Source organism: Asterias amurensis, chromosome 9 (genome assembly GCF_032118995.1).
Source record: "Asterias amurensis chromosome 9, ASM3211899v1".
Taxonomy (NCBI): Eukaryota; Metazoa; Echinodermata; class Asteroidea; order Forcipulatida; family Asteriidae; genus Asterias; species Asterias amurensis.
Window position 1 is genome coordinate 4854233 of NC_092656.1, and position 18641 is coordinate 4872873.

Genomic DNA, 18641 nt, shown 5'->3' on the forward strand with positions numbered 1-18641 from the left:
ACAACTAACAGGATATATTTCCATTATGGATCAACCCAGGAGGAAATGTACGAAGGGGAAAAGAAAGAAAGTCGATAATGAATAATTTTCCTACCTCCGTAGTGACTTTACCCACCTGGTCTCCTCCAGGAATTCCAAGCTTATTGAATGTTTCTTCTAGCGTATTGATCCATCGCGGAGAGTGGGATTGAAGTTTATTCCGGGCTGACTCGAGTGTTGTGATTGCGCTGCACCGAGGCCACTTTCTGTGCGATGTTGCATAAAAAAAAAAAGGGAGAAAATTTGCTCTGTATTTGAATTCACTTCTTGTAGGTGATGTTTGGTCTACCCCTAGCCCAACTCACATTGCAACCACTTGTCCAAGCATTTTAATAAATACAAAATAGTCCTTGAACTCTAAAGTACGCGGCAATCATGTCTTGCACAGTAAAAAAAAATTGTGTGTGTGTGCTGTGTAAAATTCTTCTAATGAAAACATGTGTTGAACCCTAAATGTATCCTGCGATGTCATGCACAATGTTATTTAGAATTTGTGTACCGTCAGAAATTCTGCAAATGCAATTATTTCGCTCCACTTACTACTGGCTATGTCTGTCCCAGATTTTTGCTTTCTACCCCCCCCCCCCCTTTTTTTTTTAAAGTATGTTTTTACAGATCAATGTAAATTGTAAAATAATAAATTGTCACCCCCGAACAAAGATATAGACAAAATAGGGACACCGCCAATATAGGGCTACATGTAGATAGCTCAGTTGGTAGAGCGCCGGCACGTTAATCCGGAGGTCGTTGGTTCGAATCCCACTCTAGTCAATTCTTTGTTCAACCCCCAAAAATCAATAAGAAATTGTATTAGGGTTTTTTGGCACAGCATGGTTAAGGTATCAATGTATTTTCAGTCTGCGGTAAAACCATGTGTTACTTTGCTAATTAGATTTGTTAAAACCCCATCTTGATTCAAAGGTTTGGAAAGTAGAAACATTTAGAAATGCGACAGAAAAAAAAACTAAGAATAGTCGGGGATTAAAATCTAGTTGTTTATTGAAAATACACTGCCACATGTTAGATGAAAATGCTGAATGAAAACAAGTGTTGAGCAAGTGTCCAATGCTAATTTTAGCCCCTTTTTAATGTTATTTATTAGGAAGTTGACAAGATAAAATAAATTAAGAAATACAAAATTTACAACACCATCATTTTCTTAAACTTCACCCCCGTTGGCCTGTTTTGGCTTGTTTCTCCATACTGATATTTCCGACAAACGACTCATTAAGCTGGATTGAATCACATAATTTATCTGCACTTTGCATTGTGTATGGAAAAAATCTGGTTTTTTTTCTTGTGTTTACACTTTAAAGGATTTGGGTACCTTTTCAAAATGTCCATAGATTTACATTAAACTTACAGGGTTTGAAGATAATGATAGTGGAAAGCTTCCCTTCAAATATTTCTTACTGAGGTGCTGTAGTTTTTGAGATATGAGTAAAACAGTGTCATGAAAATATGTTTGTAAATGCTTAAAATAATTTTTGTCTCATGAGACAAAAATTATTTTCATGACATTGTTTTTACTCATTTCCCCAAAACTAAAGCACCTCAGCATGTAATATTTCCAGGGAAGCTTTCTACTATCATTATCTTCAAACTGTGTAAGGACACTGTGTTTTTTGTCCTACAAAAGTAACATACACCCTTTAACCGTTTATATCGTAAAATAAAATGTGTAACTTTTGTGCTGACAGGAAAACGTGCTTGAGAATATCATGATGGAAGCTCTGATCCAAGACAAGGTCGGCTTTGTGAAATTACTGAAAGATAATGGCGTCAACATGCACCATTTCCTCACCATCGCTAGACTAGAAGAGCTGTATAACACGGTGAGTCATGACTGTTGAGCAAGATGATTTGTTACCAGAATTGCTTCTCTTCACCCAGAGGTATAAATGGGTACCTGCGAGGGTAGAGGTTGGTATTGTGTTTGAAAAAGCTACTGGAGTGTTATGGTAGCTGGGGTGTGGGTTCGACTCCCAGTCATGACTGTTGTATCTTTGAGCAAGATGATTGGTTACTATAATTGCTTCTCTTCACCCAGGGGTATAAATGGGTACTTGCGAGTGTAGAAGTTGGTATTGTGTTTGAAAAAGCCACTGGAGTGACATGGTAGCTGGAGTGTGGGTTCGACTCACATATGTCTCTCATAAAGAAAGAAATAATAATAATATTTCATTTTTGTTGTTTGTCATTTTCAGAGGCCAGGTCCGACAACCCTTTTACATCAACTTATCCGGGATATTAAACAGGTGAGTACACAGATTGACAGATATAGTTTATTTGTTTGCATCCTCAAAAAATTACAGACATGTTGCTTTTATTGTCAGAAAATACATGCAAATGTTAAAACTATGTAGACAAGATTACATTTAAAGATTTAATTGATATTCTTCCTACTCTAGTCTGATTTCTGATTTTTGGCCCACAGAAAATTCAGAAAATTTGTTATTAGATAACCTTAAAAGTCTATTTAAGCCTAAACCATAATTATGTTTATGAAGTTCCGCTGTTGTGCTAAAACAAAATTGTCCAACTTGCTTTTCAAGGGCCAAATTACAAGTACTAAGGATTAATCTTAGTACTTAGGACGAGTCCCAACCCTGCACTGTAGCATGCAGACCTTAAGATTAATCCTAAGTTAAGACGAGTTACCTGTCCTAACTCTTTGTGAAATCGACGGCTGTTTCTATAGAAACACAACCATTCGACAACAACAAAAACTCAGCAGAAACAGCAACTTCAAAATAACAATTAAAAATATAAATGTATATCAATATAAACCATATTGCCACCCCCGAAGAAAGACATTGAAAAAATAGGGACACCGCCAATATAGGGCTAGACAGCTCAGTTGGTAGATCGCCGGCCCATTAATCCTGAGGTCGTTGGTTCGAATCCCACTCTAGTCAATTCTTTGTTCAACCCCAAAAATCAAGCCCCAAAAAATATATATAATGTGAAGTAAGCAAGTGTTGATAAAAATTACTGACATTAATAACGCCTCTCAGGTTCAAATTTTGGAGGATTAAAACTGATCTCTTTTACATAACCACAACACTTCGAAGTGAAATGTTTCTCAAAATGTTTTGTTTTACCAAAAGCTGATTTAGGCTTCAAACCAAACGTTTTTATTAATAATTTATTTGATTTAAATTACCGTTCTCTCCAGGACCAGCCCTTCAAGGGCGCATAGCAGTAAAAATGCCATTTGAAAATTACGCAGAAAAAGTTTAAGAAAAAGTACACCAGAAAAAGAAATAAGTGTACAAAGAGATCACAGCCTTCTTGACAACAAAGGTGCATGAACACCATAATATACTTTCCCTTTACAATAACAGGTGCAATACATTCAGAGATACACGTTATATGACGTTGGATTAGCAATGGAGAGTCTGATGGGAGGGACGTACCAGTCGTCCTTCAAAGATCGCAGATTCAAGGCCCTTTATCAGAACACCATCAGAAGGGTAATTAGTATTATTTTTATTAGTATTTAAAGGCAGTGGACACTATTGGTAATTACTCAAACAATTATTATCATAAAACTAATTGGGAGAGGTTGATAGTATAAAACATTGTGATAAATAGCTCCCTCTGAAGTGACATAGTTTTTGAGAAAGAAGTAATTTTCCATATATTTGATTTCAAGACTTTAGATTTAGAATTTGAGGTCTCGAAATCAAGCGTCTGAAAGGGTGTTTTTTTATTTCATACATTTCTCACAACACCAATGACCAATGAGCTCAAATTTTCACAGGTTTGTTATCTTATGCATATTGTTGAGATACACCAAGTGAGAAGACTGGTCTTTGACAATTACCAATAGTGTCCACAGCCTTTTATAGATGTTTAATTGCATCAGGGATAAAGAATATTCAATTTTGGTTTGACCCATATACACCGATGTGTGTTAGCACTGTATACTCAGTACTTTCCCGAGTCCTGTGAAGAAAATCACAGGCATATTACTCAGGTGAGATTCGAGCCCATGACCTTTTCAGTTCTAGAGCAGTGTCTTACCAACTAGACCACCGAGTTTGCCCGGTAGCTAGAGACAGTTTGAATCCTATATTTTAGCATGGGGTAGCGCAATGATTTAATAGATGGAAATTTGCATAAGGGATAAATTATATTATATTAAAGCCATTGGACACTTTCGGAACTGAAAAAAAATTAAAAGTACACAGGTTTACAAATAACTTACTGGGTTTACAGAAGGTAATGTTGAAAAACTTCTCTTGAAATAGTATTCCATGAAATGGTTTTCTTTTTGAGAAAACATTAAAACAATATCAATTCGCGATATCAACGGCGAAATGTGCCGAAACAAGAATGGGTTTCCCGTTGTTTTCTCCCGACTTTGATGACCAATTGAGCCTAAATTTTCACAGGTTTGTCATTTTATATGTAGGTTGTGAAACACAAAGTGTGGGCCTTGGACAATACTGTTTACCGAAAGTGTCGAATGGCTTTAATCATTTTTTCACAAAACTCGGGGAAGTACTGAGTATACAGTGCTAACACATCGGTGTTAGGGTAAAACAAAAATTAATATTATTAAGTATTATTGTTCTGATTATTGGCTCATCGTCGTCTTTGAAGAAATTACCAAAAGTAGATGTTTCTGTGGGCTTTCATTCCATTAACCCTGTGCCTGAGGTCAAAACTCTTGGTGTAACATTTGACAAACAAATGGATATGCAATCTCACATCAAGTCTGTCTCCTGTATTGCCACGTATCACTTGTACAATATTAGTAAGATTAAGAGGTTTATAGGTCGTCGTAGTACAGAGCAAATAATTCATATGTTAGTCACATCCCGGATTGATTATTGCAATGCTATCCTAGCTGGTCTCCCTGCCATCCACTCTTGACCCTTTACAGAGAGTTCAGAACTCTGCTGCGAGGCTACTTACTTGTACCAAAAAGTACGAGCATATCACCCCAGTTCTAATGCAGTTACACTGGCTTCCTGTCAGGTATCGGATTATGGTGTGTTTGTTAATTTTTAAATGCTTAAATGGTCTTTGCCCTTTGTATCTGTATGATCTTGTTGCTACTAGACCTGTTGTTAGATCTACTCGTTCTGCTAGTGATGTTACTCTGTTGATCCGCCCCAGAGCGAAGCTGGTTTCTGCAGGTGATAGGATGTTCTCTGTAATTGGCCCTGAACTGTGGAACCAGCTTCCTAAGCAACTTAGGGAAGCCAGTAATGTTGATAAATTCAAGGCTGGCCTTAAGACAAATCTTTTTAAGCATGCTTTTTTAAACAACTAAGTACAAGTACATGTACATATATTTTTGTATTCTCTGTAGCAATTCCAGTTTTTTAACTAGGGTTTATTCTCTGTGTTTTTTAATCATTGATTGTTGTGTACAAATTCTGCATTTATTACATGTTAACTGTATTATTTCTAATGGGTGTTTTAATTGTATGGATTTTAATATGTTTTCTTTTAATTGTTCAGCGCCCAGGAGCATGTTTACATGGATAGGCGCTATATAAATTTCCATTATTATTTATTATTATTATTAAGAATTATTTGTAAAGGGTAGCCCCATTAGTGTGAAAACACTCTTCTCCCTTGGGGCCCAAGGAAAAAAAGGCAATACAAAAGAAAATGGAGAAGAAAAAATATTAAAGAACAAACCCCATATAAAGCAACCACTTCTGAACAAAAGCAGAGAAATCAAAGCAAAAAAATAAAAAATAACAGCAATAACTATTCAATGACATGGTAAATGCCAGTTCATAGAAGTGAAAGAAATGAAGGTGGGTTCATTACACAATATTTCAGGCAAACCATTCCACAAAAGAAGATTGAAGAAGACTACCTTTAAGCTCGTCAAATACCTACAAATTATATTCAAGAGGGATCCTTTGTCCACTTATGAGCACTTATGTCCCTGCAGAAAGGATAATCTTTTTCCATAAGCGAAGTATTTCGAAAGGAAGAGTGTCAAGATTTATAATACTATCAAAAGCTGTTGTACTTCTCACCAGAGTTATTAAATGTATACAGAACCTTTTAGATGTCAATTTTCCATCTATCCTATCTAGGGAATCTCCTTCAACTTCATCACAGATAATATACAGAATGCCGACAACATCGACAAATTCACCGAGACCTTCAACTACCCCTTTAACGAGCTGTTTGTCTGGGCAGTGTTAATGGGTCGTCACAAGATGGCGCTGTTCATGTGGCGGCAAGACGAGGAGGCGATGGCTAAAGCGTTGGTAGCGTGTAAGTTATACAAGGAGCTCGCCAAGACGTCTGACATCATCAATATGGAGATGGAGATCGGGGATAAACTACGCAAATACTCAGAGTAAGTTGGTAAACTACACTTGGGGAAACTGACTGGGATAAATTTCATTTGATTTTTTGGGTGATCAAAATAATTCCATGCAGGAAAACTAATCTGTAGCTGGAATACGCAATCTGTGCAATGTATCCGACACAATGTTTCTCAGATTCAGATTTAGGGGTATAAAAAGTAATATCTTTTACCACATTTCTTCAAAGTGAAATGATTCTCAAAATGACTTATATCAACAATGGCTGTTGTACTTTCAACCAGGAGGCTTTATTGCCATAAATTTCACAAGTGATTACCAAACATCCCTTTCAGGACGCTATAAATAAAAGATGTTTATTATTATTTGTGCTTAAAGCCATTGGACCCTTTCGGTTCAGAAAAAAAAATAAAAGTTCATAGATTTACAAATAACTTACAGGGTTTACAGAAGGCAATGGTGAAAGACTTCTCTTGAAATATTATTCCATGAAATGCTTTACTTTTCGAGAAAACATTAAAACAATTATCAATTCTTGTCGAGAATTACGGATTTATTTTAAACACATGTCATGACACGGCGAAACATGAGGAAACAAGTGTGGGTTTTCCCCATTATTTTCTCCCGACTCCGATTACCGATTGAGCCTAAATTTTCACAGGTTTGTTATATTTTATATAAGTTATGATACAGGAAGTGTGGGCCTTTGGACAATACTGTTTACCGAAAGTGTCCAACGGTTTTAAAGGATCTGGCAGGATTTTGTATAGATGGTGTTTTTTGTTTTAAAACAAGTTTTGCCTCCCCCTAAAGTAGACTCCTCTTCTCTCTTTCTCGTCCACCCCACCAGGGAGTTCCAGCGACTGTCGGTAGATCTCCTAGACCGCTGTTACCATGAGGATGATGACATCACTATACAGCTGATCACCATACAGCTAGACAACTGGAGTAAACACACGTCGTTGAGTCTGGCCAGAGCGGGTCACCACCGAGAGTTTCTGGCCCATCCATGCTGCCAGAGATTACTGAGTGATTTGTGGCTCGGTGGTATGATCACCACAAAATACATTAATCTCAGGGTGAGTTGACTTTTTCATATTTGTCTTATTCTTTTTTTATCAAATAATAAACATTGCCCCAATTTCATAGAGCTGCTCATTCATTAAAAGTAGCTAAGCATAACTAAATACGCTTAACAGAATGAGGTTACCAGCCAAACTAACATGTCACAAATACAAATTGTGACTAGTATCCTGCTCAATTTCGCTTAGCAGAAAAAATTGTTAAGCAATATCTTCTACTTGAAGGCTCACAAAGGAAACTAACTGGGTAAATTGTTTAAATGATTTGGAGTTGAACAAAGAAACAACCTCCGGACAACGTGCCGCATTCTATGTTGGCTGTCTCCCTTTTTTGTCAATTATCTTTGTTCATCATCAAAGGTTTTGTCTTTGTACCACAAATTTCAAATCTCTTCTCCAAATTATCTTATGTTACATGTTTTATGTACAATGCATGGAGGGACTCATTAGACACTGTTACTTGTGTGCTGGTCTGTAGAGGACTGCTTTATTAATCACTGATCATCTTCCAGGAGGCAAGCTTCCTGGGTGGACATTCCATTGTCTCATATTACATCTTACACAACTATGTCTACAACAGGTGTCTTATGACACAGCTTGTTACATTACAGGTTTGAAAGTCTTTAATATTTCTATTAATGTGGATTTATGTAATCTTTGTTACCAACCTGCAGGTGATCCTAGCGCTGCTCTGCCCTCTGGCCATCTTCTGTGTAGTCGGCTTCAAGACCAAGGAGGAGTTGCAGCTCATGCCCCAGACACTGGAGGAGCACATGCACAACCTGGCGGACCCGGACTCAGAAGGTGATATCAAAGGATCTCAAGACTCATTCCGTCACCTACACGAAGATGAGGAGGAAATGGTAGGGGTGAGCAAAGAGATTTTTTTTGGATGTCATGGCTGAGAGTTTTGTGAGCGTTGGCTGGAAGAAGACGGGCGGCCATCACTGCAAAAACTGGTTATCATCGAACACATTATATGCTATCTGTGTCTCAAATTATAGTGCCGCTTAAGCACAGAATTATATTCAATTTATATGTTGAGTCACAAAAAGTGCGGGTACTGGTCTTTCACAGTTAACAATTTTGGCTGGGTGCTTGAAGGCCTTGTCCCAAAATCATAGAGCTGATTAAGCACAAAAAGTAGCTAAGCAAAAAAAGGTTAACAGCCAAACCAACATGTCACTAGTACAATTTGTGACTAGTATCCTGCTCATTTTTGCTTAGCAGAACATTGCTGAGCAACATTTTCTGCTTAAAAACAGCTCTGTGAAATTGGGCCCTAGGCGCTGGGCCATTTATTGTATTCCTTTAACCATCTCAAACTGGGGAACAAGTATACAGGCAAGTACGTAGCGCACTAAGCTAAATCAATCACAAGAACCATCACTGCCCTCACAGGTGCCCATTTACCCCTTGGTGAAGAGAAGCAATTAAACTGTATTGCTCAAGCACACAAGTGTCATGACCGTGATTCAAACCCACACTCCTATAAGTTGGCCACCAGCTCTTGACTCTGATATTCTAGACCGCTCGCCCATGACACAGCACGACCATTACAGTGTTCTTTTCTGATAACTCTCCTTTCAGATGCAATCCATTGACGGAAAAACCATGCGACCCATCAAGGATGATTCACCCATTGTGATTCCTGACCCCACCATCATACCACGTAAAAAGCAACTCTCGCCGGGCAAGAAGTTGTACGAGTTCTACAGAGCACCAATGACAAAGTTTTGGGCTCATACAGTAAGTACCAGATTTTTCTTTTCTCTTTTTTTCTTCATGTAATGTACATACTTTTAAGTGATGTTTGAAGCTTTGCATGGTGTGATAAATAAGCTAGATACATCCATGTTTAACATCTCTGTTGGAGGAGTGTTGGCTCTTAAAAGAGCTGTTGTGGTCAAACATTATGCTCTGCTCGAATTCAAGAGGGAATAAAAGATGAGCAGAGTATACTGTGTGAATTGTCGATACCGCATCGGCTCTTTTCATAGCCAACACTCCTCAAAAAGAGTTTTTGCACATGGTTGTAACCGCAAGTTTACTGGTTATAATTAAGTCTTCTTTTCACCTCTATTGAATTGTTTGCAGTACTCTCTGCTAATTACCGGACTTGAACTGACCTCATCTCTGAATTTTGCAATGAATTTTTGTAGTCAAATGGAAAAATGCCCTCACCTAGGTAACCTAAGAGGGTGCTATTTTTTGTTAAATTGCCCGTATTTATTGTACATTAACATTGTTCTTGAATCTTTGATCTTTCAGATATTTTTCTTTGGTTTTATGGTGCTGTATAACTACCTTGTACTGGTTAAGTTACCTGTGGTCCCACCGGTTTATGAGTTAGTTGTCATCGCTTACATCGTCACCTCAGGCATGGAACACGTCAGAGAGGTAACTTTGAACAATCGAAAAAACAACCACAGGAATTAGCTGTTGTTATTTAGTTTTTGATGAACACTCTGCCAGCACTCTAACCCTAACCCTATCTCTAGCACTAACTATTCACAATGTTTCCGTAAGAAAACAAAATAGTAATATTAGTGTAAAATTTAAAGCTTTTTATGGTAAGACACTAGTAAATAAGACAGTGAGGTCCACAGTTCACAAGCCATGGGGTTTCCTAATAGTACAAGCTGTACAAAGAAGAAACAATAGGCATTATTTATACCATGCCATTTATACCATGCCACTATTGCAATTGCCAATCTCCTTCATTCTTATTTAAATTTTATGCTGGTTTAATGTTTTGTATATTTCCCTTCAATTTATGTAATCTTGATGTTTTTTACCTTGTCAATTCAATTGTAATTTAGCCTTTGGCTACAAATATTTGAATAAAACACCTTGAATTGAAATGAAAAAAAAGAATAAAAATGCACCTGATGCTAGTTGGTAAAGTGTGGTTCTTTGTGGCAGTCTGTGGTACCACTGCTAGCTGTACGAAACAGAAGAAGCACACACATGCAGCAATTGCTAGCCAAGAAGGTAACAGTTGTCTCAACTCTAGCAGAGTCGTTCTCAAAGGCTAAATGTTGTGTTGTCATTTAGCTCGTGAGAAAAAAAACTCTGCCAGTAGACCACAAACAATTTTTCCTTTCAAATTATATCGTTGCGGTACCCGCTGCCAAAACATAGCATTCAAACTGCCTCTAGCTACCGGGCAATCTCGGTAGTCTAGTTGGTAGGACACTGCTCTAGAATTGCAAGGGTCGTGGGTTCGAATCCCACCCGAGTAATAGGCTTGGTAACATACATCCGTGTATGGGTAAAAACCAAAATTAATATTTCAAACTGACCCAGTCACTTCCCCTTGTGGTTAATTACTTGATATTTAAAGCTTTGCATGGTAAGCTTCCATCAGACATAACAGTTTAATTTTTCTCAATGTCAGATCCTTGCCTCGGAACCAATCAAGCTTTCCCTGAAGCTGCGAGTCTTCTATTCCTCCTACTGGCACCTCCACGAAGCCCTGGCCATCCTCTTCTTCCTCATCGGGATGGGCTTTAGGTTTGCCTCGTACACTAAGTCAGCCGGGCGGGTCATCTACTGTGTCGTCATCGTCATGTGGTATCTCAAAGTGCTGGAGATATTGAGTGTTAACATCTACCTCGGACCGTTTGTCAACATGATCGGGAAAATGGTGAGCTTCCTTTTTTTGTTTTGCGTTGTCCCAAAAAAATGGGTTTGGGTACTTTTTGTAGAACACAAAACTCATTGTCCACAGATTTCAATTATACTTACACGGTTTGAAGATAATGGTTGTAGAATGTATGCAGTACACTGTGTATGGGTTAAACGTAAATAATACTCTTGAAATATCTGAAATATCTTCTTGAATACCTGCTGTCCAGATGAGAGACATGTGTTACTTCATCATCCTCCTGATCATATTCCTGATGGGGTTTGGCGTTCTCAGGCAATCCGTTCTTCATCCTAATGAGGACTTCTCCTGGATACTACTCAGGGAGGTCTTCAAGGAGCCATACTTCATGATCTACGGAGAGGTCTACGCTGGGAAGATCAACCGTAAGTCTTCCAATACATGTTTTCAAATACTTCTACTATAGCTTGTTGCGCATAGTTAGGTTTTGGATACTTAGGACATTCGAGACTGCTCTTTGGTGGAGGTTACGCTTTAAACGTGTTTGGTAGAGCTTTTTAGCAGACTTGAGTTATACTTGGTAGAGTTAACTTGCCAGCCAAGCTGACTTGGTGCATATTGCAGGTGTCCAGTTATAGACTCATTCTTCAGGAACCCTAAACAAGAGCCCAATTTCATAAATCTGTTAAGCAGAAAATGGTGCTTGGCAAATTTTTCTTTTAAGCTGTAAGTAGCCGGGAACTAGCCAAGGACAATATATTTCATATGAAATTTTGGCTGGTAACAAGTTTCTGCTTAGCAAGATTTTTCTGTGCTAAGCAATTTTTGTATGCTTAATAGCTTCATGAAATAACCTCTGGCTCTTTTTGTCAGAGCCACCACTTTTTCTTAAAACACTATATGTACAACCTAGCATGTTGAGTACAAATGGCATTAGTTTATATTAATCTGTTGTGTTTTACAGCGGAGTGCGGGGATGGCGATGGCATGACGCCATGCGTGCCGGGTCATTGGACCGTACCTGTTGCCATGGCGATATATCTAGTGGTATCCATTATTCTCCTCGTTAGTCTCCTCATAGCAGTATTCAAGTAAGTTAAAACACTCTCTTGCTCTCTATGTGTCGCATTTAAAACATCAATGTGCAATAGTTCTCTACTTCCAGCCCCACAGATTTGCATTTAAAAGAGGACATCCAGGTTGGCTCAGTGGTTTCTGTCCCTGCCTTTCACCTCATTCTCAGCCTATGGACGCCGGTTTGCATTGTGGATTGGGGTTTTAAGTCCCTACCTGACTGCGTGGGTTTTCCCTAAAGGGCGTTTCCTCCTACATCTGAAACTGAAATGTCTTCTTTGCCTTCTTCACAACAACTTAAGTTGGTTCGAGTGTTTCCATTGGGATGTTTTGCGGCCGACTATATATTTCATATTCAGCGGTGTATAATATTTTTCTCGTCCTCTTTCAGTTGGATTATTCATTTTATGTTTGTCAGTTTTATTTTTTTTTTGCTGTCATTTCTTCTGTTTTGTATTTGTCAGGCATTTTAAAACAAGCCTTTCTGGCACATGTTAAATGCCCCCATATTGGTTTTGTTTCTTGTCCGTTTCGGTTTTGTCATCTTATTTTCGGTTTTATTTTTCTTGACCTGTTCTTGACTGTTTTTGACTTACATTATTGTACTTAATTTGTTTATTATTCTCTTTTTGTTCACCAAATGGAAATATATGTTGATTGAATTGAATTTATGTGTAATTTCTAACCCCATTTCTTGCTTCAAAAGTAGTTTTTAGGACAGAAGGATATTTTTTTTAACCTCGAGTTTGGGGCAACTGAAAGAGAAGGCCGTGGAATGTCGTCATGGCTTATTAGCGGTCCAGTGCACATGTTTTAACAAAGAATATACAGAGCTTTCTCTGTTGCAGCTCCTAAATTATGGAACACTCTCCGCTCCCAAAATTCAAAATGCTTCTTCCTCACAAACATTTGAAGACTCAATTATTCAAATCTATGTAGTAAACCCATTCTGGAGCTTGTCAATTTATATTCTTTGTTTAACTTTCTCATGTTTAATTCTGTTGTTATTGCATATTTTTTGTCAATTTGTAAATCTCTGTATTTTGGTGCTGTTGCCCTGGTTTTACTACTACTACTTCTTATAATAATACTAATTAGAATAATAATAATAATAATATCAAAGTCTTAAATAGCGCATGTATCTACCAAACAAGGTACTCAAGGCACTGAGTATACACAAACTTTCCGAAAGATAGGTTATTGCAGTGATGAATTCTGACACCCAATTATGTAGCACCTTATAAGGGTTATTATAACACCCCTTGCAAGTAATCTGCCTGCTCATTTGTTTAGAGCGCGTCACGTGACATGTCTTAGTTTTGCTAGACGGCGGCCGTGTGATAGTGCGTCGGTTTGCCATGCGCTAGTCTGAAGACTAGCACACGGCGCCGTGCGCTAGTCCGACAGACTAGCACACGGCGTGCAGTACCCAGACGTCCGTTGCGTGTACGAGGATGATAAATTAATAGTCTGTAACCATTTCGGCTGCACGACACTACATGCAACACAGTAAGTAAAAGTGTTTGCAATCTGTATTCGCGTCATCCGTGGATTGTAGCATTCAGGTCTGTAACCTAATAATAATAGTACAGTATTTAGAAATGTTTGGGGTGTTATAAAACAAATATTGACTGCTTTTACTCGTGCAATGGTTAAAAACTATGACTCCCTCGGTGATTCCCGGAGCGTTCTAATTTCCCTCGGCTTCGCCTCGGGAAAATAGAACGCTCCGGGGATCACCTCGGGAGTCATAGTTTTAACCATAGCACTCGAAGCAGTCAATATTTGTATACTGTAGTCATCAAGGACACCAGCACCAAAGCACTTAGAAACCAGGCCACAACACCCTGTGCATTGTTATAGTGCCTCTTAATGGTTTACCAATTTTGTATTTCTATTTTTTGTCATCTTTGTTTTAATTTACCTATGTACCCCTGTACTGCGGTGGGCAGATTTATGTATTTTTTTCTGTTACAATACTTTAACCTTTTTATGCAACATAGTTCAGCTTTGTGCTGCCACTTGGTTTTTTAATTCAAAAATTAATGAATGAAAAAAATACTATTAAGCGAGGTATATATATATATATATATATAAATGTTATTTAGTAAACCACTGGTAAATTTTAAACGATGTGTTTTATAACTTGATATTTGACATTTGAAAACTGCTCTTTTTCCACACCTAGCAATACCTTCAACGCTGTTAATTCCATCGCACGTCAGCTGTGGCAGTTCCAGCGCTACAACGTAACGATGAACTATGAACAGAAGCCATTTCTAGCTCCACCAATCATCATCTTCAACCACATGTACCAGCTCATTACTTTTGTATTGTGCCGGTGCAAGAGACCTGGGACCAGTAGCAATGATCAGGGACTCAGTAAGTTGAATAAAATTAATCATAATAGTAATAATAATAGTAATACATGTATTAATAATGATCAGCGAGGATCCTCAGAAAGACCATGTATGTCTAAGGCAACATGGGACGTAGCCTGACTTGAGGAGTTGCGTTGCCTGGGTTTTTACTATTAAGGGTTTTCCTCCCACATCAAAAACTGATATTTTTTCGCACTTCTCTACACAGATATAAGGCCGACAGGTTACAGGGCTAGTCACTTTCGAGGGTCCCTTTGTTTTTCAGAACAAACAAGATTTAAACAAAGTTATTAAAGAAAAAAGATACCCAAACATAGCTCAAATTGATCATATTGGAATCATTAAACAGCTTTGAAGTAACTTCCTAAACAACTTGTGTTTTCTTATTTTTTTAAGAACTTTTCCTTCCCCCGGAGGATGTGCAAAAATTGAGAGATTTTGAGGAGGCGTGTTTGGAATTGTACTTCCGAGAAACAAACGACAAAGCACAATCATCAAATGATGAGAGGCTGAAGGTAGTTTCTCAAAGGTAAAGCTTTTATTTTTAATTTTTTCATTGTAGATTATTAGTTATGACATCATTGTCGATGCCTTAGCTAGTTTTTTTAAAGTTTTTTAAAATAATAAATAATAATAAAGAACATTTAATAGAGCGTCGGTATCCGCCTAAAGAAGGCGCTCATGGCGCTTGAGGAGAGAAAGAAAAATAAGGATGAGGATTGTGTGAGTATGCTTGTTTGAACAGGTGAAATTACACAGGAAACTGACAGGGTAAATTTTAAATGATTTGGGATTGAACAAAGAAAAATTTACTAGAGCTGGATTAGAACTAGCGACCTGTGGACTAACGTGCCGGCGCTCTACCAACTGTGCTATGTTGGCTGTCTCCCTATTTTGTCTGTATATCGTTGTTCGGGATGCCTGTCAGAAGTCATACAACTGTTAACTGCTGTGTAGCCAGGGATAACACCCAAGTTTACAGTACAAACTTGGAAGTGGCAGCCAACTGAGCTATCTAGCTCAACAACCCCCCCCCCCCACCCCCCAAAAATTGTTCATTTTTTAAATGAATAAATACTACTTCATTTACCCGTCTGTCATTTCTGCAGAATGGAAGACAATTCACTCCGTCTTGAGGAGATTGTAGAGAAGGAAAACCACACCAAGTTGAGTTTAAGAGCCTTCGATCGTCGCCTGAAGCACGTCGAAGAGATGTCCTTCCACACAAGCAGGGCAATCCAAAACATCCAGCAGATGTTGAGCCTTGTCCTGACACAGATGGTGGGTAGTGACACGGAGAGCAGCCCCGAGGCCACCCCAAAGGGGCCTACGACTCAACGGGTCAGACACCTAGCGTTTATTCAGGACAGGGAAGAGACCGCAAAAATCCCCCTTGAAGCGGGATTGACGCCGGATGAGCAGAACAAACCTCTGCCGACGTTCCACACCAGTCAGAAATTCGATCGCTTCAGGTCCTTTTCATTGGATCGGACTGCAGGGGCTGAGGAGAAAAGTTCAATATTGAAAAGGTCTGGGTCGGTTGCTGAACAGAGTTTCGCGAAGACTCAGGTTGAGCGATTGAAACGACCCGCAGTGCTTGAGCAGCTGCAAGGCAACGGCGGCAAAGAAGCGCAGCTTCTAAGTGCCAAGTCTAAGAAATCAACAGACCCTAAAGCGGAGGGCCTGGCTAAGTCGAAGAGCCCCAAGAAATCTAGACTAAGTACATTTGAGCGATATGCCTCAATGGTTGAGCAACAGTCCCCCGTCAGATCGGATGCAGAGCCTATGCCCATCAAGAGACAGGTTGGATTTGAACCATTGCATGACTCAGATAGCAATCTCTCCACGTACAGCTTCACAAGTATGAAGAACTCCCACCGTGACTCCATGCCCCGATCCACCCCGTACATGAGCGCGCCTGTCTACTCCACCATCACCGACCACATCGAGGTTTCCAACTCGCAGCTCATTAATCGCTGGTCACACCTCGCCAGCGTTGGATACCTCAACCTAGACGACAATATCACCAGTTTTGACGGCGAAGTTCCGATGTCTCCGCTGGTGTTAGCTCAAGGAGCGAACCGTGTGTCCCCGATCTCGGAAGCGTCGAGCCACGGGGGTCTCCAGCAGGCTGAGCGTCATTGCTTTGAGATGATGGAAGATGTGATGGGATATGAGACGGAGACACAGTATATCATGGAGGACAATGAGGACATCGATGCGGAGGATGGGGACGCTGGCGGAGGAATTGAATTTACTGTCCAGAGTGAAGGTGAAGTGAATATCCTGACCAACAGAATCGGAAACTCCATAGCAGAAACAGCATTTTAAACATTCATATGCGGATGATAGATCAGCTGGGGCCAATCTCAAAATTTCTTTCAAAACGGGGAGAATCTTACTTGGAACAAATTTTCAAGTGAACAATTTATAAGCAATGTACATGTCTATTACAGGATTTAATGGCTGGTAACTTGTAACTGCTATGCAAGGCTCATCCAGCGGAGAGATAAAATTCATATATAGGGGGCACAAGGGGGTACAGTTTTTTCTAAGAGGGCTCTTATTCTTTGTGTATAAAGGTCTCGGGAGTTTACTAACTTTAAGAAGCATATCATCACTAGTCTGTCTTCCCTAGAAGGTTGCATTGTGATGGTATCTTTATTTTATTTCCTGAGTTGGGGTTGGTTTAAAGACATTGACAATTAAAGATTTTTGTTCTAAAAATCTTGGTTGTTTAGGAATTTATAAAAAGTAGGTATGCCATAATGATTACCAGGCTTTATCTTCTGATCTGCTTTTGTATTCGATTGGCAACTTTTCAGCGGAGCAGCTTAAGATTTTAGGAGCGGGGGGGGGGGGGGGGGGGGGGGTATGTCATGTGGTGAGGAAACTCACGAACCCCACATCATTCACAAAAGCTATAATGGTCTTTACTATGTTCAACTTGCAAGTATATTCTTGTATGAATTAATGCTGCTTTATATCGGAGATGTCAGGGCAGATATTCATAGTCCTGTCAACTGCACAAATGTTTTGGTTGTACTTTTTGAAAGTTTTGCCCAGTCAAGTATTAATTTTAAGTACAACTGTTTGGGTTGGAATATGCCTCTACAGTGTCGGCAAATGAATTTGTTCAATTTTTCTTATTTTTATTTTATTTTTTGCTCTATGTAATCCGGCACTGTACCATTTCTGGGGAACATATAAAAATTGACCTTAAGTTTGGAATACACAATATTTTCCTCTTAACATAAATATTTAATAATACTTAACATAAAACACCACTGCAGCTTCAGTAGTATGGTATTTTAGCCACACTATTCTTTCTGTCAAGCTTGAAGCAATACACAGTCACTTGCTCTTTATTTTATACATCTATTTTAAAATAACACTTGTGGAAATTTAGAGAGTTTATTCACCGACAACATTTGATAAACAATCGCCCTGTGTGTGTTAAACTCCTGTGTGACGTAAATTATTTTATAATGAAAATCCTCAAACTACGGACAAATCAGTGTCCGATTTTGGTGTTATGACAGCACCAAGAAGTCTTCCCAAGATTTTGTCCAATCAATTTTTGGTCTGGAAACTTTTCTGTAAAAATCCTCTTCAAAGAATCGAGCAATTTTATCAGACAATTGTGTCGAGGAGACTGGATCTCCCAAACATTTTGAATTGTACATGATGAAAAAAAATTACCTTTTTTTTTCTTGTAGACATTTGATGGAAAATAACCAGGGTTCTTAATTGGCACTTACTAATCGGGTGTGAACGTGATGCATGGAAGTGACTTCCAGTTGTTTTAGCTCTTAATACAGAGAAAAACAATGTTTAAATTTAACTTGTGATGCCTTCCACTGGTTAAGATTAGGCAGAAAAAGAACTTCTTAAAAAGTTTTTTTAAATTGACAAGCATGCAGGTAAAACATTTGTTTTGCTTGTTTGGAAAGATTCAAGAATACCACGATGCCAACACCAAAGTTCACAAAGTTGGGCTGCTTTCAGAAATTGTCAGATTTTGAGATTGGGAATGTGCCCTTTGTCTTGCTCTGTCAAAAGTAACAGCCATTGATCTTGTGTTTTTGACTTTGATTTGTAAAGCATTACATATAATGTGTGTGATACAATCTATATAGTAGATCAA

At 38.7% G+C, this 18641-nt stretch overlaps 1 protein-coding gene across 2 annotated transcripts in view; it reads left to right on the forward strand.

Annotated features, from left to right (window-relative positions):
• LOC139941351 (transient receptor potential cation channel subfamily M member 3-like) overlaps positions 1-17351 on the forward strand; it is a 32155-nt gene extending 14804 nt beyond the window's left edge. The window contains exons 10-23 of one of the 2 annotated variants that reach the window (XM_071937804.1): positions 1740-1874; positions 2247-2297; positions 3387-3515; positions 6111-6379; positions 7198-7426; positions 8104-8298; positions 9020-9178; positions 9701-9829; positions 10830-11078; positions 11290-11464; positions 12004-12130; positions 14302-14495; positions 14891-15023; positions 15604-17351. In XM_071937804.1, coding sequence (XP_071793905.1) covers positions 1740-1874; positions 2247-2297; positions 3387-3515; positions 6111-6379; positions 7198-7426; positions 8104-8298; positions 9020-9178; positions 9701-9829; positions 10830-11078; positions 11290-11464; positions 12004-12130; positions 14302-14495; positions 14891-15023; positions 15604-16825 — 3396 coding nt within the window. In that variant the 3' untranslated portion in view covers positions 16826-17351. The remainder of the gene's footprint in view (positions 1-1739; positions 1875-2246; positions 2298-3386; positions 3516-6110; positions 6380-7197; positions 7427-8103; positions 8299-9019; positions 9179-9700; positions 9830-10829; positions 11079-11289; positions 11465-12003; positions 12131-14301; positions 14496-14890; positions 15024-15603) is intronic. The other variant, XM_071937805.1, reaches the window with a different exon arrangement.
• The last annotated feature ends 1290 nt before the right edge of the window (positions 17352-18641 follow it).